The 26,135-nt window shown below is 41.8% G+C and overlaps 1 protein-coding gene across 16 annotated transcripts in view; it reads left to right on the top strand.

Moving 5' to 3' along the window:
* Nucleotides 1-26,135, top strand: part of NEDD4L (NEDD4 like E3 ubiquitin protein ligase) — a 322,144-nt gene that overhangs the window by 214,934 nt on the left and 81,075 nt on the right. For all 16 annotated transcript variants that reach the window (XM_078385189.1, XM_072992884.2, XM_072992886.2 and 13 more), the window contains one exon: nt 16,804-16,854. In XM_078385189.1, coding sequence (XP_078241315.1) covers nt 16,804-16,854 — 51 coding nt within the window. The remainder of the gene's footprint in view (nt 1-16,803; nt 16,855-26,135) is intronic.

Below are 26,135 nucleotides of genomic sequence, written 5' to 3'. Positions count from 1 at the left end.
GAATCCACTGTGGGGATTAGTCCAAAGTTTAAGGGAGGTATCCATAGTACTGTACCTGTTTGGGGTTGGATAACTGCTAAATAGTTCAGAGCCGCAATTGCGTGGCCTTTTTCCTTATATAACCTCTTTCTAAGATTATAGGAGGAGAGTAATTTCTACCCAGCTTTGCTAGGACCTGGAAGGGACTAAGTCTGGTATTTCCATGAAAGTAATAGAACTTTTTTTACTCTGCTTTATGTCAGACCGCTCTCTCTCTCTCTGAATTTGAAAGAGGATTTCAGTGAAACACTGTCTTATTACACTGTCAATATCTATCCAGTAGACGATAACAGCAGAGTGTTGTTTGAGAAAAGCAGGTATTACACATGACCACCCCCTTCAACATTCTCTTCTTGGCATGTGTTCATTCCTTTTCAATCACTATCCTGTTCGGTGCATCGCCAGAGAATGGGATCATTTTGCTGCAGGCCTTACTGTTTACAAACAAAAGAACCACAGAGGGTAAATCGCTTATTTTAAACACTCTGGCTAAAAATAACATAGAGTAATTGGATAGCAGCGCTAGTGCAGTGGCCTACTGGTGAAATGTGGAGACAAGAGTAACAACATCACGATGGCATTTGATGAGACTAAAATTTGACAAGGTGGCAATGAGTTATTATAATTAAAATCTTTCCCTTTTGGATAGCATAAAAAACATGGAAAGCATGTGTATAATAAAATTGCTGTATACAGCAGTTAGAAACAAAAATGTGTTATTTGCTTTTTAAAGAGAAATAAGCATTGGCAATGTGTGTGTTCTATTTTTTTCTACTTTAAAAAATTTAAAAAATTATGCTGAAAAGTGTAATTTGCAGAATGAAAATTCAAAAGAAATTTTAAAAACCCCAAACCATTTCCTATAGAATTTACTGAAATTAGCAAAGTAGCTTTATTTTCAACCTGATATTTTGTCTCGGAAAACAACTTCTACTTGTTTGAAACTTGTTGGCATCTCTTGATTGTTTTGATGTTGACAGATGTGAAATACGAGATGTGAAATAAGAAATCTCACCAACTGTCAACAGATAAATCTCCATGTTATCTATCAAATACGGTAGTTAGCAACTGGTTTTCTATATCATTTTCAAACACTTAAATGTTGCAACATCTCACCCATCAAATGTTTGCTAGAAACTAAAACCACTGTCATCTGTGAAATGCAGTAAGATATTGACAAATGATAAATGTGTTCTACTCTCCCATGTACTGAAAGTGAATTCAGTTTCTAACTGTCAATCCTGATGTGCAGTGGTGCCTTGACTTACAAACATCCCGACTTATAACCAATTCGAGTTATGACCAGCTGCGGCCGCAAAATTTTGCTTCAACTTGCGACCGTAGCTTCCAGTTACAATAGGAAAAAAGGCAGGGAAAAAGGTGGGGAATTCAAACTGCTAACCACTGGTGGCGAAGAAGCTGCTTATTTGTAGCTCTTTCACCCCAGTGGTTAAGAGAGTGTGCGTTCAGAGAAGGCTTTGGACTGCCTGGTAAGGTTCTGCTTTTTTAAAAACTGCCTGTTCTGGGTGGCTTTTGCAGTGTGGTTTTGGGCTCGGGGGGTTATGTTTTTGTGCTGTGATGGGTCTTGCAGTCTTAGGGGTTTTTTTGTTTTTGTTTTTTGCTTTTTTCCCATTTCCGATGGGTCTTGCAGGGTTGTTTCCTTTTGGGGTTTTTTCCCCCTCCCATTTGCAGGGTTTGTTTGCTTTTTTTGCATTTCCGATGGGTCTTGCGGGGTTTGTTTGCTTTTGGGGCTTTCCCCCCATTTCCAATGGGTCTTGCAGCGTTTGTTTGCTTTTTTGGGTTCCCCCCCATTTCCGATGGGTCTTGCAGGGTTTGTTTACTTTTGAGGGGGGTTTTTTGCATTTCCAATGGATACTGCAGCGTTTGTTTGCTTTTTTGGGGGGGGTTGCATTTCCGATGAGTCTTGCAGGGTTTGTTTGCTTTTTGGGGTTTTTTTCTCTTCAGCCAGAATGGATTAATTGCATTTCAATGAGTCTTTCAGTTTTTTGTGGTCTTTTTAGTGATTTTTTTTCTTCAGCCGGAACAGATTAATCGCATTTCAAGGCATTCCTATGGGAAAGGGTCCTTCGACTTATGACCATTTTGAGTTATGACCATATTCTGGAAATGGATTAAGTTTCTAAGTCCAGGCACCACTATATCCGCAAATGAGGAGGAGATCAGGGGCAAAAAAAAAGGGGTAACCCAAATGACAACTGAGAATCCTTGCCTGCTGCATAATACATGATTCCTCATTGTGGAGTGGAATGGGAATAAAATTGGGTATTGCAGAAACATGGCTCAAACCCTGCATGCATACTGCAATATTCTGTCTCAGACACTGCTCACTTATTTTATTTATAGCTCAGTGAAACGGGGTGAACTGGGTGCAGAGCCAGGGGTCAGGAGTTTGATTCCCCCCCTGTGCCTGTAGGAGAACCTCGAGCCTGTACAACACAGAGCAAACTATGTGGCCCCAAAGCACCCCCAGAGAAACAAAACGAGCAACTGTTTTTGAGTACAGTACTTCTTACCTGCTGTAACTCAGAGTTGACTTGATGACATGCATTTAATTGTAAAATATTTAATATCTAAGCGAGATGAGTGTAAATGCTTTCTGTATTGAAGGTTGTCATCTACTTAGGCTGCTTAGCACACACGTTACATGCAGAGATCTCCGATTCAATCCCCATCACCTCTGGGCAGATTTAAGGATGGGGAAGAAATATGTCTGAAATGCTGGCAATGTGCTGCAGTGAAATAGATGGACTGATGTTCTGGTTTAGTCAAAAGCAGTTTGGTGTGTTCCTTTGCTGTCTGGAATGTGGTGGTTGTCTAGGTGTGCACATTTACAGCAAAAGCAAAAAAGCAAACACAGCCACTTGGTGTGGTCTTTCATGTCGCTGTCAAGGCTAAGATGTAGGTTGAAGTTCTTTCTTTGTATCAGAGCGTTGCACAATTCAAAATTATGGATATATATGAAATATAGTTTAAATTAAAACAAATTACAATTATTTTTGAGCAACAGTGAGCTAAGTCAATGACATTATGTATTCTCGAAGGCTTTCACAGCCGGGATCTGACGGTTGTTGTGGGTTTTTCGGGCTCTTTGGCTGTGTTCTGAAAGTTGTTCTGCCAGTCTCTGTGGCCGGCATCTTCAGAGGACTGGAGTAGGAACTCTGTCCATGCTCTGTTGCTGTTTGTTGGATAGTTGAGTATTTATAGCTGTGGGAACAGCTTTTGTCCTTTTCAGGACATAGAGTGATGATGGTGATCAGCGTGTTTTTGTTGTGGATGTATTGTTGTGATAAGAGGGAGAGATCATCTGTCACTGTGAATAATGGGTGTCTTTAGCTGGTCTTTTTTGTGCAATGATCACTGGTCCTTGTGGCTGTGTAGAGTTCGTTGATCTTTTGCAGACTGTATTTTTCAGTGCTGGGAGCAAGGCCTTGTTAAGTTTTAGACTTTCTTCTTTTTTTGTTGAAGCTCTGTTTGTGTTTATGGATTTCAGTGGCTTCCCTGTGCAGTCTAACATAATGCTTGCTGGTGTTGTCCAGTACTTCAGTATTTTGAAATAGAATTTCATGTCCAGCTTGTTTCAGGGCATGTTCAGCTACTGCTGATTTTTCTGGTTGTTTTAGTCTGCAGTGTCTCTCGTGTTCTTCGATTCTGGTGTGAATGCTGCGTTTTGTGGTTCCAATATATACCTGTCCACAACTGCAAGGTATCCGGTATACTCCTGCAGTGGTGAGGGGGTCCCTTTTGTCTTTTACTGACCGTAACATTTGTTGTATTTTTGTGGTGGGTCTAAATACTGTTTGTAGGTTGTGTTTTTGTGTTTTTTCAAAAGTTTCCCCATGCGGTCCGTGACCCCTTTGATGTACGGCAGTAATACTTTATTTGTGGGTGGCTGTTTTTCCTCTTCAGTTTGGTGTTGTTTTCTTGGTTTGATGGCTCTTTTGATTTCATTCTTGGAATAGCCATTCGCCTGTAGGGCCCCATTCAGATTGTTAAGTTCGGTGCTGAGAAATTGAGTTTCGCAGTTCCAATTTGCATGATCTGCCAGAGTCAGGAGGAACTCACCTGAATCCAGAGCTCTTGTATTCTTTCCTGCATAGGAAGGCCCAGCTTATCTGGGTGGGGGCTGGTTCGGAGCCTGCACAGAAGGAAGGAAGGTGCCCCAAACTCCCTTTCTATTTAATCACCACATGAGGCATCTGGACACAACAAAGTCAAAAATTCCTCAGTTTTACCCCAACAAGTCTGGAAAATTGCAAGAGATGTGTTGTTGCAACACAGCTTGATCTCTTTGTCACAAAGAGTCAGTGATAGCTTCTCAGACCAGTCCCAATGCTGCAAAGCAGAGATACAGGTCAGTGGGTGGGGAAGGAAGGAATGATGCATGTGTGTCTCTATTTTGTGTCTCATGTAGCTTCATTACCTTGTTATTGTTGTTTTTTGGTCTGATTTAGTCTGATTATCCAAACAGTTTGGATATCTGCTTTGTAAATAAGTAGACAAGACTGTAGTATAGCACTGGGATTGTCCTCATCATGTTTTCTGTGACAAAAATCTGATTAAATATTCATTTTAAATAGATTGCCACAAGGCTGCAGTTATATAAAATGTAGGTTAAATGACTGCATGTGTTGCAGTTTGTGGTGTATATTACTGGAATCAGTTCTTGCTCTATTTGCAGATGCAACAAGCCAGAGGATGATTAGAGTACTCTGCAGATTCAGTTGTGATACCTACTTCTGTGCCTTTTGGGTTTTTTTTTTAAAGGTACAAGAAGGAGAGCAAAATAAGACCGTGGTTTTAAACCCATTGCCATTTTTTAATATCATGTCTGGCTGTCTGGCTGGAATTACATTGTATTGTATGAGGCACAATACTTAATCCAGCTGTCAACATACTACGGTATAAAAACAACAGCTGAATTATATGAATTGTATTTTTAGTATGTGACATCAGCTTTAAGTTTGCTCGAGAAAGTTGCACTTGCACAAAAACTTAGTGGAAACTTGATGTTTATATCCAAAATATGCAAATGAAAAATGTGATTTTTACATAAAAGAATCAAATTTGGGAGGTTTAGGATTCAATAGGTAGACAATACGAAAAGTTAACAAATATTTTCCTCTGTCCTCCCCCAAACTTGATGGGAAAAGACTGGCCAGCAGGAAGAAGGAGGCTGGGCAAGAAATTATATTCCCTCCAAGAATATTTTCTCAGAATGATCAGTGGAACTATGCTAATTGTATTATAAGGATAGTTAACTCTAGGTTGGGTTTTCACTTTGGAAACATATTCTTGATTGTTAACATTTGATTGTTCAAGACATGTAATTCATTTGTATTAAACATTTAAAACTGCTGGATAGCAATGGGCTTAGGCATCTGGTTGGGAGTTCAATTCCCCAATGTATCTCCTTGATGGGCTGGGCTTCATGATCCATAGGGTTGCTTCCAGCTCTGCAGTTCTAAGATTATTATTATTGTTATAATTATCAGAGAATAATTGTGATACTGATCTGCCAAAAATGAATGTTTTCAAAGTAAAATGAAATAACGATTCCAGCACCTCCCTCATGCCGAGGTGCCATCCTCAAAAGCAGTGATCAGCTGATCAGAGCACACCACAAACCATTACAAACCACAGTTTTTCTCATTCATACTCATCCATACTGCAGAGCATATTTGCAACATTAACGTGAAGCAAAGAATTCTGGAATGTGTAGGTTTAGAGTAAGTGCTCAAGAAACTGTATCATGGGCAGTTGCCTGGCATGCATTCCAGGCGGAAGGAAAACTGCATGGAGATGGTTGTTCAGTTCATGATACAATAGGACATAACTGTCCTGAGAAATTAATTGTATTCCAAGTTGCTATAAAAGGTTGCTTACATAGTTTGCATTCACAACAGCAACTCTGCTGCAAGTCTGAACTCAGAAATACGCTCTGAATGCACCATCCTGTAGCCATGCTCTCTATAGCATTCACTAATGTGATTGTTTCTCCTTACAAAATACACTCGTTTTATTTATTTGCAGCATTTATGCCAGGCCTTTTATACAGTTCAAAAGCAGCTTGCAATTAAGTGATGCAGTACACCATAATTAATATAATTTTCTTACATGAGAACTGATATTTGTTAATTTGTAATGAATGAACAAAGGGTAAAGCTGCTTTCTAAAGTAACTTTGTGTGTGCTGAATCTGTACTTAAATGTATGCTTAGAATTTGTTTATTCCTTTTTCATACTAAAAGAACTGTAAGTATGATGGGGCCCTTATTATAAACCAGGCAAATAGTAAGCATTCATACAATTATAAATTAATTCTGTTGTTTAATTGCTGGAACGAATGTGTCCGCCCAGGTCAATAACCTAAAAGTGTTGTTTCCTCCCAAAGGCAGAATCCTGTCTCTGGAATTTCAACACCTCCCACCCAAGCCTGTCTTCTCACCTCAGTCCTGCAAGCCATATGCTTCTCTTATCTTCATTGGCCTGTGATAGTGACACAAAACAGAAACAAATGCCAAGAGAACGGTGATCGTGACATTTACGCAAGGATTGGCCCTTCCAAAGGGCAACGTTGACATGTCGATTGTCTCTCTGCCAAAGCTTTTATTAATGGCTGCATCCAGTCCCTTGATGGCCCTTTGGACCTTTTTCTACAGAACAGCCATTGAAGTTCAAAGCAAGCTGCCAATCCGATTCCTAGTTGCTCTTCTCTTCTTGTTGGTGCAACATTCAGCTTTTTGCATTCCTTTGGAGGAATACTTTCTGGGGAAAGGAAACAGATAGTTGTCCTTATTGTTCCATCTATTTTTATCTTTCCATCAATGACCACGATGAGGTTTTGCTGGACAGGTTGTGGGTGGAATTTTGTAAAGTGTTGCTGACAACAAATTGTGTGCTCTGCATATTATGGGGGTCAGTAGCGATCTCTGAAGGGCTAAGTAGAATAGACTCCTGTTATGAAATCAGGCAGCCAACACAGTAACTAGGAGGAAAATGGCCAAAGAGAGTTGTCAGTCCTTCAGGAGTCATCGAAGGAGGTACCCAACCCGGACTCCCAATCAGAAGCGGATGACTTGATGCTGCTGTCTCTGACTCAGTCTCCGGAGTCATTGTTGAGCCTGTCTCTGAGTCGTGGTCACTCAGAGGCTGATGTTATCTCCATCCTGGCCTCGGGCCATTCTAGCCCTGTGTCTATCAGGCGGGTAACTGTTATTCAGCTCTCGAACTCTGAAGTTTTGGCGTCGGCTTCTCCTCCGTGTAAATGTTTGGCTAAGTGGCACCATGTTTCTCCACCGGTTTAGTCACTTAGGCATCAGGACGTTATTTACATTTCTCTGCACTCTAAAAAGAGATGCTTGGCGGACTATCAAGACCTCCATTATGGGGAGCATGATTGGCATCGATACTCTTATGGCGAGATCAATCCTTATTATGACTCTTTCTACTGACCAAAGAGGGTGCGTTACACTAATATTTCCCCCTCTGCTTTGCCTCGACGTCAACACCAGGACTATTATCACGGGTTGCCTATTCCACACAGGCCAGCTATTAAGCGTCGTTCACAGCAATTTGACATCACTGGACAGGATTCTTGGGCATTGAAACCCTCCCGTATGGCGTCGGTCCCGTCGGCTTTGGTACCACAGCTGAGTGAATCTCTTGCTCGAGTTTCCTCTTCATCTCTTCAGGTCTCTTCTTCTCGCAAGGTCCCAGCTCCACCAGAAAGTGTTCCTTTGGTACCGGTTCCCCAGGTTGGTGCTTGGGTCGAGATCTCGCCACCGCTCGCCCTCTTTACCTCCTTCTTATACTAGAGATTCTTAGGTTTTTTCAGTCTCAGATGTTCAAGATCAGCTCTCTAAGGCTTCTAGGGAGTCTCCTTCGAATCTTCCAACCCCGGACTCAGACGTGGCAGATAACCATCTCCCCTCTCCATCCGAGGATTTCACTTCTTATTCGTAGTCGATACTCCACATGTTGTTCATGACTTTGTGTACCTTGGCTCAACCATCTCTGACACCCTGTCTCTGGATGTCGAGCTGGATAAACGCATTGGCAAAGCAGCTACCATGTTCTCTAGACTCACAAAGAGAGTATGGCTCAATAAGAAGCTGACGAAACACATGCGAAGATCCAGGTCTATAGATCCTGTGTCCTAAGCACACTCCTGTACTGCAGTGAGTCCTGGACCCTTTGTGCACAGCAGGAGAGGAAGCTGAACACCTTCCATATGCATTGCCTCCGACGGATTTTTGGTATCACCTGGCAGGACAAAGTTCCAAACAGACTAGTCCTAGAACAAGCTGGAATTTTCAGCATGAACACATTACTGAAACAGCGACGTCTACGTTGGCTTGGGCACGTCGTGAGAATGGCTGATGGTCGGATTCCAAAGGATCTCCTGTATGGAGAATTAGTGCAGGGAAATCGCCCCAGAGGGAGACCACGGCTGTGATACAAGGATATCTGCAAGCGAGATCTGAAGGCCTTAGGAATAGACCTCAACAGATGGGAAACCCTGACATCTGAGCATTCAGCCTGGAGGCAGGCGGTGCATCACGGCCTCTCCCAATTTGGAGAGACCCTTGTCCAGCAGGCTGAGGCAAAGAGGAAGTCACAAAAGCAGCAAAACCAGGGAGCTGGACAGGGGACAGATTGGATTTGTCTTCAGTGTGGAAGAGATTGTCATTCTCGAATTGGCCTCCTCAGCCACACTAGACGCTGTTCCAAGTCCTCCACACAGAGCACGTTACCATAGTCTTTCGAGACTGAAGGATGCCTAACTAACTCCACATGGTGAAGTCCTTGGAGCTCAATATCAACCAACCTCCTCCTCCTCAGCAAGATCTCATCTTTGACAACATCAATCTGGAGAAATCGCCTCTGTTGAGTCTTCCTTTCATTCCAGCTATGCTGGACCTTATTAAGGAGTCCTGGGATAAGCCTGATACCTCTTTACAGATTTTCAGGTGTGTTGAAAATCATTACAGAACCCACGGAAATGACACTGGTTTTCTGGTGAAGCATCCTCTCCCAAATTCCATTATTGTGCAGTCTAATCAGTCTCTGGCTGGGAACTGCTCAGCTGTCACACCTATGAACAGGGAAAGTAGAAAACTGGACGTCTTGGGCCGTCGTCTCTACTCTTTTGCATCCTTCATAATGAAGGTATTTAACTATCAGGCTGCCATGGGAGCTTATCAGAGGCAACTGTGAAACAAGATTCTCCCAGGCCTCCAGGCCTCCCTGACAATGCTAGGGCTGAGGTTCTCAATATACATCTAAAGGCATCTGTTTTGGCTAAACAGCAACGCTTGGCCTCTGAGTGGATGCTGCTTCTAAGGCCATGGCTTCTGCTATTGGCCTCAGGAGACACATGTGGCTCCATTCAGCAAGGATCACCAGTGATGCACAGTCCAGCATAGAGGACCTCCCATTTGATGGGGTTGGCCTTTTTAATGAGAAGACAGACAAGGTTATGGACAACCTGTATAAAATCCGCAAAACAGACCTGTCCTACTCTACTTAGCAGCCTAGATTCCAACACAACCAGTGGTGTCACTTGTTCAACTTCCAGCAGCCATACCACCAGCAGTCCTATAGATCATACAAACCTCCTCCACCAGATCACTCCAATCCCCCCCATCCTCCTCTGCTGCCGCCTCCTTCCGATCCCAAGCACTTGTTCAGCGCCATCAAGCTTTTCGCCAACCTGCAAAGAAAAACAAACAATATCTTTGACTATCTTCCCCTGGCCCCCCCTCCTCGACCGACCCTATCACCACCGGCTAACCCCCTTTTTCGACGAATGATCAATCATTATCAAGGACAGTTGGGTGACATCATAAGTTATGGTTACCTTTTGGAGTTCAAGGAGCTTCCTCCCATCGGTCACATCAGATCTATGACTTACCTGCCCTAGAGAATGAAGTATCTCTCCTCCTGCAGAAACAGGGTATTCAACAGGTACCGTCTCAGGATCTTCTAAACAGTTTTTATTCCTGCTACTTCACGGTTCCTAAGCAAGGCAGCGGTCTTTGCCCCATTTTATATCTGCGGCTTCTCAGTACTTACATTCGACTGAGGCGTTTTCTCATAACAGAAGAGTCTGTTATTCCTCTTCTCTCTCCAGGCAATTGGTTTGTAGTTATAGATCTCTAGGATGCTTGTTTCCGTATCTCCATTCACGAACGTCACTTCAAGTTTCTCCGTTTCTTCTTCAAGGGATCAGCCTATCAATTTTGCGCTCTTCCCTTTGAACTCTCCACTGCTCCAAGGACTTTTACAAAGTGTCTGGCCCCTGTGGCTGCCTACCTTCATCTACACAACTTCACGGTTTTTTCGTACATTGGTTGATCGTGGCGAGTTCCTATCACGAAGCTTGGAGGGATGCCATTTTCGCTCTTCAAACCCTGGCAGACCTAGGTCTAAGGTCTCGTCTCGAGCCTTCTCAAACCATGGACTACATTGGGGCTCACCTTGATTCTATCAGGGCCAGAATCTTCCTTCCTCCCAAAAGAATTCTCAGGTTGAGGCGAGCTATTCACTCCTTTCACCCATCCGCTGTGATTTTGGCTCACCATAAGCAGCACCTCCTCAGTTTGATGGCTTTGACCACACTGGTACTCCAACACGCGAGGCTGGAAATGCTCGTGGGCTGAAGATGTGGGCCTGGTATCTGGCCCAGTTTGATCCTCTAGTACACCACCATTCAAAAAGACAACATGTGACTCTGGAGTTGGCCTATCATCTAAGATGGTGGACTTTGGTCCCTCGCCTATTAGTGAGCCATCCTTTCAGACCTCTCCAGCAGACCGTACAGGTCACAACGGACGCCAGCAAAAAAGCTGGGGCGCACATTGCAGTGCTCACGAGATCTATGCTCGCTGGTCAGATGTGGAAAGGCTTTTGCACATCAGCCATCTGGAGATGCTCATGGTCATCAAGGCCTTTCATGCTTTCTGTTCTCTCATAGTTGGCAGAGGAGTACAGATTGCCACTGGCATATAGTCATCCAACGGACAACAGCCAGGATCCATCAGTCCCAGGCCATCTTGATAGATCCTTGGTGGCCTCGCCAGCCATGGTTTACCCATCTAAGGACCATGTCAGACAACTTCCTCAGGCTTCCATACCTCCTGACTCAAGGCGATGGCATGATTTGTCACCCCAATTTGGGATCTCTCCACCTTATAGCCTGGGGTGTTCTTCTGCGGTGGCAGACATCATGGCCAAGGCCATAAAGCCTTCTGCTAGGTTATTTTATTCTTATAAATGGAATTTTTGCAGCCTCTAGGGGCCTAGTTCTGATCCCAGCATCTCTAAGGACCCTCTTCGCTTTCTTACGTCATCTGTTTGATTGAGGTTTGGCTCACTTGACTCTCAGAGTTTATGTTTCAGCTATCGTCTCTTATCAACCTATTGGATCTGAGGCTTCACGCTTATTTTAGCACCCAACTCTGAAGACGTTTCTTAGGGGTCTGAAGAACATTCGTCCTCCGGTTAAACCCCCACTCCCTCAATGGTCTCTTCGGGTTGTGCTTCGTGCATTGGCTTGCCCCCCGTTTGAGCCGTTTGCTTGTATGAGGTTGAAGCTTCTTTCCTTCAGGACACTGTTCCTAGTGGCGATTACTTCTGCTAGATGAGCGAGTGAGTTGGCTGCCTAAGCGCTGATGCCCCCTATATTCAATTTCATCCAGATAAGGTGACACTGTATTCCATTGTGTCTTTTCTACCAAAAGTTGTTTCATGCTTTCATGTTAATCAGCCTTTGATCCTTCTGACGTTGTTTACTTCTCCTTCTTCCGATATTGAGCGCATCCATTCCCTTGATGTTTGCTGTGCCCTGGCGTTTTAAGTTTCTAGAACCAAGGACTTTTATAGATCTCCTCACCTCTTTGTTTGTTTCTGTGGCCCATGAAAGGGGTGTCCTGCCTCTTCACAGGCTATATCAAAGTGGATCACAGGTGCTATTACCCTGGCATACGGGTTGGCGGGAAAGACTCCGCCAGAGGTGCTGAAAGCCCACTATGCAAGAGCGATGGCCACCTCTACTGCCTTGCTGCATGGTATTGAGGTTTCTGACATCTGTCAAGTGGCCACCTGGTCTATGCCTTCGACTTTTGTCACACACTATCGTCAAGATGTCAGGGCCAAAAAGGAGGTGAGTTTTGGCAGGGCTGTACTGACTTCAATGTTGGCGTGACAGCCCTACATCCAGTGAGTTAGCTTGCTAGTCACCCATTCATGTGCATTCACAGAGACCATGAAGAAGAAAGAGAGGTTACTTACCTGTAACCATGGTTCTTTGAGTGGTACTCTGTGAATCCACATGTCTTGCCCATCCTCCCCGCTGTCTGTCATTTGCTTGTCTTGGGGCCTCAGAGCTTTGACAGTGGTGGGCATGATTGGAACTGAGGTATTACAGAGTATTACAACATTCTCAATGTTGCTAAGCAGAGGAAGTATTTGCATAAACACAAGATATATGAATTCTATATTTAGAACTTATTATGCAAGGATGCACCTGTCAGGTGAGCAAGAATGTCACTAAACTCACTACCAGACCCACATGTAAAGATTGTAGTACTCAAGAGGAGGGCTGAGAGAAAGGACGGCCTAGTTGTTGTTGATCAGCTGATCATCCGGGATAAAATAAATGGGAGTGAAATGCAGGAAAGGCAAAACCTTGTTGTCTAACAAACCTAGGAGGCTGGTTTGGAAGCAAAAAAACAGCATTGTGTCCAAAGTCAGAAGAGCAATAATGAAGACCAGTCTCCAATAGAAGAGGAGCAACAATATGAAATTGTTCTTGAGTGTGGACTAGCCCATTGCATCTCCAGGGTATAAAATCAGTCACAACTTGATAACTAGGGCAACTGGAAGAGATAACTAATAGAGAAACTAGAAGTTCTGAAAGTAATAAAGGAATCTGGGAAGGGTAAGTAGGGTGGAAGTACGCCAATTGTAAGTTGAATAGATCATAGCAACAACAATTTAAGGAGGTTGGAAGGAGTGTGTACTTCTGTCTCTCTGGTTAAGTTTCATGTTTCCTCTTGCATTGTGGCTCAGAGTGGCTACATTCATAATAGAAAATGATGACGTTCCTTCATTCAACAGGAAAGTTTACTCACTTGAACCCTGAGGGTTAATATAGCTCTTCAAAACTGAGGGGAGAATACAGCTTTTTCTTTGATCTAGATCACCAGATGTCAAGAGCCATGTCAAGAGCCATAAACTTACTAAAGCAGTTTCAGAGTCACTGTTATCAAGACCCTTTTGAAGGGAGAAGCCATTGTATCAGCCAGATAGCTTAACAGTTTGGTGGTGGCTAAGCAAACAAATAGATTTAGGTGGAAATCTGGGTGTTGAACTGAATGGAATTAGAAATGCAGTTGAGCCTTGTATTTTAGCAAAAAAAAGTTTGGGAGAGTTGCTCCAATCCAAGAGTGCCAAGTAATCAAGACTGGAATATGCTTTTCTCAGCCACATGGTGGGGATTTTGGAACTGGACAAGGAGCCACCTGCCCCCCAAATTTGAGGGGGGGGGGAGATGTCTCCTTTTTCTGATTTGGAACCCCTCTCTGCTCAGTCAGTGTCCTGTTAATTTATTGAGATGTGGGAATATAGAAACAGGTTATTATAGCCGCAGTGGTATTTCTTTAATTGCAGATATGGTTGTTTGAAAAAGTGTATAGTTTGAAGATTATTATTATTATTATTCCCTTTTCTTTTTTTATATTATGGCTTTCATGACATTAAATGGGTTTTTTATGTTTTTCTGTTTTTCACGACATTAAATGAGGTTTTTTATGTTTTAAAATGGCTGAATAGACTGTTTTTAATGTAGGTGATAGATTTCATTGTCATTCAAGTCTAAGTTTTTCCCCTTGTAATTTTTGCATAATATAGCTTCTATGTGTACACTTTTCTATAACAACTTTCACCAAAATTACGTATAAATCGGCCTTTCTTTGCACATTTCTATCATTTCAAATTGAAGGGAAATCGGTATTTTGATAATGAAAAAGAAAACTAATATTCTGAATGCTGATCATTTGGATTTGTTGTTTATTTAAACATGTCAGGGAATACAGTTATAATAAAGAGGTGGTTTCAGTTCTTCTGATAGGCTTCAAAGGTTTAATAATATCAGTTTTCATTTTCTAACAGAATTTCAGTGATATGTTTAAGTGATTAAGTATCTAACATGTAGACTTTGTGGGAAAACATTTACCAAAACATCTACTCTAGTTGGAACCTCAACAGAGTTTGCAAAAAGAGAGGTAGTCTCATATGTTCAGAGGCTTCCAATATCTGCTGGTCTGCATGACTTTAACCACGTGGGCTAAGATCCAAAGAACAACGTATAGTAACCCCACGCCTTACACTGGTGTAGGAGGAAGATGGTTTATGTTTTTCTTTACGAAAAGTGCATATCACAGTAAAGTATAAATGCTTTTCAACGTTATTAGTTTCAAATGCCTTTGCTGTGCAGAGTTCAAGAAGTGTAGCTTTGAATCCTGCACAGACGAAGAAGTCTGCTTGGCATATAGAACTACTTGAATGACTCTTTGGTTTCTAGCCATACACAATTGAGTAAAGAAATGAATTTCATACTTTATTAAAATGAGAGGATTTATTGCTGTGCAATAAATTATCTAAAAATTTTTTTATTCATTGCTTAATTAAGTTAAATCTAAAGCCATCAATCCATACAATTTTACTCTTGCATAGAGTACGAAGTGCTCAAAGACATAATTTAGGTGTTTAGAGCACCTAAAAACAGTGGCCAAAATCTTGTTGCTTAACATAGTAAATCACACAAGAAAAGGACCAATGAATCAACAAGGATTTGGTGACTCAGTGCCTTCATAATTTCCATTGATTCCGATGGGCCTACTGTGACTTAATTTTAGCATAAGTCGCAGTTAGAGTACTGTACGCCCATTTGAATTAATGCAGTTTATGGAGGAGTTGACCCATCAAATCCCTATTGATTCCTTGGGCCTACTCTAGTGTGATTTACTATGTTAAGCAACAGGATTTTGGCCAGTGTATCAAACATTCCCTCCTCTCTCATTTTGATGGAATATTTATTTCAGATGACAGCAGTGTTTGCCTTTTATTTCCTACTGAATAATGATTTGCTTTGGGTGTGAACATAATAACTATTAACTGGACACTTTAGAAACCTTTGATCAAGAGGTTATATCTGTAGCACTGAGATTCATAGTTTGTGAATGGTTCCCAACCTTGCGTCTCCAGATGTTCTGTGCTGGGCAGGATTTTTGAGAGTTGTAGTCTAAGAACATCTGAGGAACCAAGGTTTGGAAGCACTGGACTAAAGGTATGCAGAGTCGTGTTTTTGGACATCTCCCAGAATTCCCCATGCCTCTATTGCAAACCTTCATAGTCCTGGATTTGGTTTTTCAAAAAAGAACTAAAATAATGCCCTGTGGTTAAAAGTAAATCCATGATTCTTTATTTTAACTAAATCTTCAATTATAGACTTAATTATATTGTCAACTCTTGTTTTGAGAGGCTAAAGGCAGTCCTCTTAATTCAGTGTTTATGCTGTGAAGATTGCAGATATAAATGAGGAGAGGGCAGATGTGCTTTATAGTATCTGTGAGAGTCATAGCATGCACAGTGTTTGTCCCTCTTATATTGACTGCTGGGAGAAATTCTTGCCTTGTATATGTTCTTTTTTTCCTGTTCACCTTTATCCAAATGCATATACGCCCATTCACAGACACAAAAGAGCTGTATTCAGGGGCCTTGCTATATACAGAAGGTCCAAGTTCAATCCATGGCATCTCCAGGGACTTTGGTCAGAAAGATCTGCAGCCAGCCAGAACGAATAATATTAAGCTGGCTAGGTCAAAGGTCTGACTCAGCTGGAGATAGTTTCCTGTGTTCTTAATTGGCACAAATAATGACTTCATGTCCAGTCACTTCTTCGTTTATTTCCCTGGAGAAATTACTCTGTGTTTGCATGTATGGCTTCTTTCTGTCTGTCACAGTTGCAGTACCCCTGTTGAATACAGAAGCTGCTGTGGCAGTTTAACCACATGCCAGTCGTGTGTAGCTAGGCACAGAATTGTCAGCTCTTGACCTCAGTTGTGGCAATTTGAACAGTTGGAGTTGGAGTTCTCCCTTTGCATAAGCATAGAATAGAATATTGATCACTAAGTAGAAGAGACCGTATGTTCTAGAATTCTGTGTGAGCCTGAAGATCCTATAATTCTTCATTGGGGTAACTTGTTTTCTCCAATATTACAAACATATTGCAGTCACTGGAAATACCCTGGCTTGGCATGAAAAATCTTGGTGTTTTACTCCTTTCATTTCTTACTAAAAGTCGTCTTAGAAAGTTAAAAATTTCAAATGGAGGAGTATAAAATCACGAATGTCATCTTCTCCAGATGTGAGATTTAGATGTGCAGCTCTTACGTCTGCTTCCTTTGGGATTAAAAAAGTATAGTTCTAGAACTTTTGAAGTTATCATTAGTTTTGTTGAGACTATTATATATAATTTCAGCTTGCATGAAGACTGAAGCACTATTAAAACTAACTTGAATTTCATAAAAAACACAAAACACCAACTCTTTAAGAGACTTTGCGGTTATGCAGCAGTTAGAAACAAATTTTGAAGTTGTTGCAGAAATTAGCACTATTCCATGTCAACAGCATAGTGGATACAATAAGCTAATCATTTTAATTTCTCTCTCATCTGTTTCAGACCAGAGACGACTTTCTGGGTCAAGTGGATGTGCCACTTAATCATCTGCCGGTAAGCTATTTTGCCTGTCATCCCAATCTACTTTGTGAAAGTTAATGCAAAGATGGTTTAAACAATATAACTTAATGTGCGTGCTATATTTCAAACATTACCTGAAATCCTGCTGTTTTGTTATACACGTGGAAGGTAAATAGCATACATTCAGTAACTTCTAGTTAGCCATTAATGAGTTTGTCTTGTGCTTCTTTAGCCACTGGGCAATATCTTAATTCTCTGTTGTTGTGTTTTGCAGAATGGGAAAGATGCACAAATAATTTTATCAGCAGGAGCAGGGCATGTACCTAATATTGGAACTGTTACATGTGGGGGAGGATGGAATACATTGCCTACAATGCCACTTGTGCTGCAGCTAAGGAGGAGGTGGGCAGGATCTGCACAACTGGAGAATGTGGAGCACCAAGTATAGGCTGATGACATCACTGGACTGGTGGCATTTACTTTACTAAGTGTTGCTAGCCATCCTTTAGTTCTGGATAGGCAAGCATGGGGTGGCATACAAGGAACCAGTACTTCGCCCACCCCAGGGATTAGCCACAGGAGTAGTGTAAGGAAGAAGCGCGCATGCGCACACACGCAGACACACACATACACCACCAACAACAATGACAGAACCCCATATGGTGTGCTAGACAGATTGACAGATTAGAACTCAGGAGACCTAGATTTGAATCCCTGCTCCACCATGGGCACTCGCCAGTATAGGGTGCTGAGTTGTACAAAGCATTCCTCAAATATCTCACTTACCTTGAAAGCTCTACTAGGACTACTATGAGGTTTTTTTTCTCTCTCTCTGTCTGTAAAATGTAGTGCTTCCCTTTCCCAATACGGTCCTGAGTGTGTAACACACAGATTAGAAGGGCAGTAGTGCAAACAGTATTTGTACCAACAGAAATCTGGTCCAAGCATTTAGTTACTTCCTCGCATCTTGCAGACTAAGTATCCAGGGCATCAGCAAGATAAACATAAGGAAATCTGACATGAAAGTATGTCATTGGAATTTTCATTCTGCTGTTAGTATTACCGTATTTTTTGCTCCATAAGACGCATCTTTCCATAAGACGCACCGATTTTTTAGGAGAAGAAACAGGAAAATATAATCTGTTTTCTTCGCTCCATAAGACTGTTTTGTGGGAAAAAAGTGTGTCTTATGGTGCGAAAAATACGGTAATTTATGTTTCACTCTCGACTTTTACAAATGTATTGTAGCCTTTCAGTCTAGCTGGGAGATCCCTTACTAGAGATTAGCCTCTGCTCCTTGATGCACCATAGTCTCAACAGCACATAAGTAATTTTAAAAGCAATAAATAAATTTAAGTGTTTCACCTTCATTTCTCAAACCGTTTGACAGCTGGAACAGTATTTTCAGAAAAGTTTCCTGCCACTGTTTTAAAGTGATCACTTGGGAACTTGTTAAGATTATGATTTTGTTCTGAATGCTCCATAAAAATAATCAGCTCTCTACAGTTTTCTTTTCCTTCTAGACAAAACTATGTGAGATATCACATTACTCATGAAAAGAGCAATTTAAATTTTTCTCAGTGTCGTTGACCATGTAAATGGATGCGAAACAACTTGGTTAGGAGGGCTGCTTGCCCTTCTCTTTTCTTTTAAAAAAGAGAACCATGGATAGGAGGTTATTTTGAAGGAGGGCCTATCACCTGAAATGTATATAGATATATATGAATGTTCTCCTGCCCTTCTCAGCATAAGCCTTGATGCAGTACTATATTTTCTTTCTTTCTTTCTTTCTTTCTTTCTTTCTTTCTTTCTTTCTTTCTTTATTTATTTATTTATTTATTTATTTATTTATTTATTTATTTATATGCCGCCCACTCTACCCAAAGGTCTCTGGGCGGCTTACAACAATTAAAATTCAATACAATAAAATATAAAATGATTAAAATACAGTTAAAATACAATTAAAATACAATTAAAATTGGCATCATCAAGACCCACAGTTGATGTTATTTCAGTTAAGAGCCTTCTGGAACAGGAAGGTTTTGACCCGGCGCCAAAATATCATCAGTGTCGGCGTCAGACGAATTTCAGTCGGGAGGGCGTTCCATAGTCTGGGGGCAACTGCCGAGAAGGCCCTTTATCTACAAGCCATCCCTCTTTCACAATGTTCAACACTAACCATGGTTATATTCAAATCAGAGATTGTTCAGGCTTCACCCATAGTTTTACAAATCACTGTTTGTGAAGGCAAACAGTGTCCTTCTCCCATCACAACCTGGCTTTGCTGTGGAAATCCCATTTTGCTTTCAGATAGAGTTCTGTGCTGTGTCTGAATTGGACAGCTCTAACTTAAAACATTATTAAAGTAGGATAATGAGCCCTGTCCAGGATAATGATAAGATGTTCACTTAACGTTCTGGGTTGTAACTAGCATTAGCAATACAATCCTAACTCAGAAATGTTGGTTGTATGAGATTTAGAAGAGTAATATCTCCTCTTCATACGAGATCACTTTAAAGTGCCAAAATTGATTTTGTGTTGGAAGAACTACCTTCTGCTGGCTGACCTCAGAAATCTGCTAGCATCACTGCTTTGTAGGCTAAGAACTGCCTGAAAAAGAACGAAAGAGGAAGAAGAGAAACAGGGTGGAGCATTACACTAGATCAATCAATGCCTGCTTCCTGGGGGCACAGCCACTGCCCTGACATACAGGCCAGGCAAGGGTAGGCATTAAGTCATTTCCCAGCACTTGTAGGCTGGGGAGGTATTTGGTTTCAACATAGCTTCATCTAGCTTTCTGTAAGCTGAGCTGGTTTTAAGACATGACTGGATAGGACTACACACTAAGTTAAGAATTCTGTAGTTCATGTGGGCTTAATGCAAATAGGATCTCTGTGTGAAAGCCGGTGCAACAGGAGGGCGAGAGAGAGGCATGCATTTCTGGCTTCCTAAACCAAAAACAGAGACATGCAGCCAAAGTATAGTTTCAAATAGGGATACAGTGGTGCCCTGCTTGACGACGATAATCCATTCCAGGAAAATCCCTGTTAAGCGAAATCGTCGTCAAGCAAAAAAAAAAAAAAACCATTGGAATGCATTGAAAACCGGTCAATGCATTCCAGTGGGGAAATACCTCATCGTCTAGCAAAGATTGCCCATAGAGAACTGCCGATCAGCTGTTTAAAATTGCTGTCTTCCGAAGCAGGGGTCCGGAAAGCAGCCATTTTGCAAAGGGAGGGAAGCCATTTTGTGGAACCGGAAAAATCATCGTTTAGTGAACAAATGGTTCGCGAAGCAGGCTCCTAATCAACGTAATGTGAAAAAAAACCCATTGGAACCATCGTTTTGCGATTGCAATAGCAATTGCAAAAAAACTCATCAAGCGATTTCATCGTCAAGCGGGGCACCACTTATTCAGAAATAGTAATAATAATTCCTAATATTTAAAGTCCCATTTACTCCTGTAGATTAGAAAGAAAAGGCTCGGTTTCTGCTTGCTGGAGGAAGAACAGTCATCAGAAGGCAGAAGCTCAGCCCAGAGAAGCAGGGAGGTAGATGGGCAAATAGCAAGAGGTGAGAGGCAGCAAATGCTAGACCCACATCTCAAGAATAAGTTTCAGGCTACCCTGAAGGAGCTTGGAGGTGTGCAGGAAAAGGCTTTCTGAAAAAGTAAAATTGCCAGGATTATGCATCATCGGGGGGGGGGGGGAGATAGCCCAGGATGACCAGCCATTCCCTCTAATGGATAACATGGGCTTCCATAGGTTTGGGGAAGAACAGGCATCCCATTACCAATTGCCATCCTGAGTTAAAAAGCGAACATTGGAGCCTAGATACAAAAAGAAGAAGAAGAAGAAGATATTTAGGTCTTGTCTTGCCACTGTCAGAAAGTGACACCATCTCTTTACTTTGGGGGGGGGGGTAATCTGCCTGCACCATGGAACATTCTTTCTTTTGCAGTCAAAGGCACCCTTGAATAAAACTGCTCAGAACTGAAGCATTTGTTCTCTTCAGAAAAAAATTGAGGACTTCACATAGACTTGGCCTTTTGAAGAAACCTAGTTCACTGTTTAGCTCTGCAGGAGATGAATGCTTTGCAGAGATACACCTCTCAGGAAAGAGAGGATGAGGTGAAACGGCTTCTAAAAAGGCGAAATGTGTACTTTTGCATTACTTGCTTCCTGTTGTGAAGGGAAGACGAAACCTTTCATAGATTTAATAGCATGACTGTGTTGTTAACTGAAGACAATGAATCCTCCTTCCCACAGTAATATCAACTAACACCCCACCCCCAGGAATTAAAATAACATTCTACAGATTTATCAAATGTGTTCATGGTGGAGTCAGGTGATGCCAGTGTCAGCAAGGCAGCAAATCCATTCCAAATTTTCTTCTGAACGTTACAGGAGTGATCTTAAGAGCTGAACACAAGTCCCGAAATAGGTTCAGCACTTTGAATAGTTCCTTCAAAGTCTGATGTAAAACCTGGAATAGATTCCCTGCCCCACTGATACTGGTCTGCTCTGTGTGTTCATAATCATGAATGTGCATATGCTCCTTCTCAGTGCTGGCATTCACATAACCATAGCTCAGAGTACAAGCTACAGTAGATCAAGTAGCAGATAGAAATTGAATGCTCTATTGCTGTGCTTTTAAGTCTGATGTTGTGAAGTGTTGTAAGACTACTATTCGGATCATTCCAGACACAGCAAAGGTTATGGGAGCTGATATCAAGCAGTGTTTTGAGACTCTACACTGGAATTCATTGCATGTGTTATTTAGACTGTGGTATAATCATTAGAGATGGGGGTATTCATATTCATATACAAACATGAATACTCCTGCATAGGTGCATAATGAGGTGGCCCATCCGCTGCTGCAGCAGCTCTGCACTCCCTTCTAATCGTTCAGGAGTTCATGTTCGACTAGCCACTCCTGGCGGAAGGAGGGAAAACAAGCCTCCCTGCCAGGTTGGCTAGTGGCTAGTCAACCGCGAGCTCCGGAGGTATTGGAAGGGAGCACGGAGCTGCAGCAGCAGCAGTGGATGGGTGAGTGGACAGTCGAGCTCCAGGGGGCCGGACCCTCATTATGTCCACCTGTGCAGGGGTATTCGTATGCAAATACCCCCCATCTCTAATAATCATGCATTCATAACTAGGCAGTTATGTGGGGTTTTTCAGAAAAATTATATTTACCCTAGATCTTTTGAGATCTAGTTTTGCGTGTTTATTTGAAGTATCTGCATTGCTAAGTGGGTGGTAGACCAAGAGTGAGAAAAGCAACTACACAGGAAGTATTGGGAAACGGGAGGTCTGCTACTGCTTGGGGAAGCGGAACTCTATCTGTTAATTAGGGTATTTGTTTGTTTATTTTTAATCAGCTTCCAAAATTTACAGGATTCTTCACACAGAATTATGGGAGTACAGTAGTGCCTCGCATTACGACGTTAATTCGTTCCAGCAAAATTGCTGTAAAGCAAAAAAGTCGTAAAGCGAAATTAAAAAGCCCATTGAAATGCATTGAAACCCATTCAATGCGTTCCAATGGGCTGAAAACTCACTATCCAGCGAAGATCCTCCATAGGGGCGGCCATTTTCGGTGCCTGTGCAGCAAGGAATCCGTCCCTAAGCACAGCGGGAGGGGGCATTTTATTCAGCTGGCAGCCATTTTGAAACCCGATGATCATCTGTTTTTGATCGTCGTAAAGCAAAAATCAGTTCCCGAAGCAGGGAACCGATCATTGCAAAGCAGAAAAAACCCATTCAAACCATCGTTTTGCAGTCGCAAAAGCGATTGCAAAAACCTCACCATCAAGCGGATTCGTCATTAAACGGGGTAATCGTAAAGCAGGGCATGACTGTACCTGGCCAGAGATACACACTTACACGCGCATGCATTTCACTTACCTGGGAAAGGTCCTATCTTCCAGACTCTTTCAGGCCTACTTCCTATACAAAAAGGAAACTGCCCTGGTGCTTGCTGAGAGGCTTAGGTCTTTGTGTGAGTTATAGTTCTTTGGGAAGCCCTCTATGAACCCTCATGGGCTGCAAGTTGGAATCCAAAAAGAAAATGAATGACACCCCAAGCGGTAGTGTGAGCAGAGGGACTGCAGCTAGAGAAGGGTTGCCTAGCAGTTACTGAAGTTGCACAATCTTATATCATCATCCTGTTCCCTGAGGCCACAGCCTCACTCTGCCTAATGATAGGGCTGGCCCTGAGGAATACTGTGCTGACTAGCTGCCAGTTTCTAATGGTTTCCCACTCCAAAGGGTGTACGCATTTAAGGGGCCTAACTTCATAGCTGCATATGCCTATCTGCTCTGCTGGACTCTTGTAAACTCAAAGTGGGTTAACATTAAAAAGGTGGAGAATTTCGACCCCTTGCCAGGCAGCTTATTCTACCAAAAGGGGAATTTTGTTAGTTGCTTCTTCTTTTTCCCCCCACGATATTTTCATTAACCTTTGGGATAGTGTCCCTGAAAAGCTGGAAGTCTGAGGTGGCCAATAGTAAGGAAGGTTATAGGTTTTTTTTTTTAAAAAAGATCATGTATTTATATTATATTCTGATGAAATAGCTTAGTGATTTAGGGAACAGGCTGCGGAGCCAGAGGTTGGGAGTTTAATTCCCCATTGTGTAGGGCAGGCAGAGAGCCAGCCTGTGTAGTCCTGAGCAAGCTGCGCAATCCCAGGCTGCCCCAGAAGAAAGGAATGGTAAATTGTCTCTATGTCTATACCTGAGAGGGAGGTGGTGGCGCTGCGGGCTAAACCGCAGAAGCCTGTGCTGCAGGGTCAGAAGACCAAGCAGTCGTAAGATCGAATCCACATGACGGAGTGAGCGCCCATCGCTTGTCCCAGCTCCCGCCAACCTAGCGGTTCAAAAGCATGCAAATGCAAGTAGATAAATAGGGACTACTTCGGTGGGAAGGTAACAGCGTTCCGTGTCTAAGTCGCACTGGCCATATGACCACGGAAGATTGTCTTTGGACAAACGCTGGCTCTATGACTTGGAAACTGGGATGAGCACCGCCCCCTAGAGTCAAACACGACTGGACAAAAATTGTCAAGGGGAACCTTTACCTTTACCTTTAGTCTATACCTAGAAAACTCTGAAAAGGGTTGCCATAAGTCAGAACTGACTCAACAGCACGTGACTATATTATTACAGATATTACTGTATGTACCTGTCCAACAGTAGATGTTGTCTCTGTAACATTCCGATTTTACAGTCATCTCATAGAAGTTCTGTAATCATGTGAAATGGGCTTGCTTCCATGGAGATACAGAAATTCCCTCTGAAGTAAAGGGGGTAGGCTCACTGTGAAATCTGACCCGAGCTTCCACTGAGATTCCTCATTGGAAGTTTCCCCATTTTCTGAGCGGCAAGGAAGAACAATTCCAGGCTCTGTTTTAGCCATTTCTGTTGGGTCTTGGTGTCCCGAATGCTCTTAAGTTCATCTTTGTCTAGGAGCTTGATAGGTTTTGAGTGCAGCTGTTCTTGTCGATTTACTTAAGTAATGCGGGTTTTAAAGACGCGTCTGAGCAGTTTCATTCTTGGGTTAAGTATCCACATTAAAAATTTACAACATAGTTGGAAGTCTTCCAGTTTCTTCAGTCAGCGTGTGCCATTTTATTACTGCAATTAATCATTTCTCCTAAATATACAAAGTGCACAATAATGTTTGTAACCACATTCATTCTTTCAGCGACCATGGTAGCTTGGTTGTCACCTTGGGGTAAAAGGAGATCTGAATGATTTTTGCAGGAAATTTTTTGAGTCATATTTTTAACATACTACATACCCCTTCCCGCTGTTTCTTTGAACAGCTCTTGATATTCTGCCAAGCCCTGTTTTCAGATATGAAAGAGTCAATGTATGGGCTTTTCACATGTTATCAAAAAGCTGACATTCACAAAGATATGAATTTCTCGTTATCATATAAGTGAGTGGCAAGTACAGATTTCATCTGCCAGTCCTGTTTGTTTCTTACTGAATAGGAATTGTTTTTAAAACTCTGCAAGTCTTATATTAAGCCATTGTAAACATTATTATTAACAGTTATGAAGTGCATTCCCAGAATTCACAGAACGCTTTGTATATATGTATTCTGTCCTTCGCCCTAATACCACAAGGGCAGTATGATTCTATCAGAGATGACGAGACTGAAAGAATGGTTAATATGTTTTCATGCTCGAGGTGACATGTGAATTGGAAGTTGCCTAATTCATTCTCTTTGCTGTTCTTTGGCTTTTGTTCTTAGTAATTCTGTTTTCAAGTCATACTACAACTTCCGATGAGAATACAAGAAATGATAGGAAAATAGAAGCATTATTTCCATTTTTATGAATCTTATAATTTTGCATCAATGTTGATTATTGGGGTCTGGCATTCCTCTCAGTCTTTAAATGCATTGAATCTAAACTATTTATTTAAAGCCTTTTCATGAAAAGTTCCAGAAATGATTTTACCACCGAGTTAAAAGTTCCTTAATATTAGGAAGTTCTTCTCTTAATCCTAAATCTGATTCCTAAAATTTTAAATTCACTGTTTCCCATCTTTTCCAGGGACATCTTGCCAAAACAATTTTGTTGCCTCATTTCAACTTCAATGTCCTTTCATGGCATTGAAAGCTGCCAGTATATCCGCCTTTAAATCTTTTGCCTCTAGACTAAACATCTCTTAACCAGTGTCTTTGTGTGGATTGACTTTTAGACTCTTGATTGCCTTCAGACCTCTGCTCTAATTGCTATTGATCTGTTTTCCACAGTGGGACATTGAGTGAATATGCAGTCTTTTCTATTAGAGGTTACTTTTTGAGTCCCATCGCTATCATAAATTAAACAGAATGAGTGTTAATTAAGATGCAGTGGTGTTTGGAGGAAAATCTATTCTTTTCTCTGAAAGAGCTGGCAGGGTTTCCAGAAGGCACATAAGAAACTTCCTTACACCAAATCAAATTATTCATCCATTTAGAACAGTGTTTGCCAATCTCTCTCTCTCTCTCTCTCTCTCTCTCTCTCTCTCTCTCTCTCTCTCTCTCTCTCTCTCCTTTTTTTCTTTTCGAGTCACGGCTCCCTTTTATATTAGCCCAGTAACTTGGGACCCCCTCCATATTTGCATAAAAAAGCATTTTAAATGGATAAAGTCATCCCTTCTCAGAAAGTAGAAGCTTCTTTCTTCCTCAAAAGGACCTGTTTCTCATGCATACACACATTCACACCAAGTTTAATAGCCTGGTCCAAAAGGTCATGGAAGAATTGTTTGTTTGTTTGTTTGACTTATATAGCACCCATCTGGCCAAAGACCACTCTAGGTG

Source organism: Pogona vitticeps, chromosome 2, assembly GCF_051106095.1.
Source record: "Pogona vitticeps strain Pit_001003342236 chromosome 2, PviZW2.1, whole genome shotgun sequence".
NCBI lineage: Eukaryota > Metazoa > Chordata > Lepidosauria > Squamata > Agamidae > Pogona > Pogona vitticeps.
This window is presented reverse-complemented; position numbering and strand designations above follow the sequence as displayed.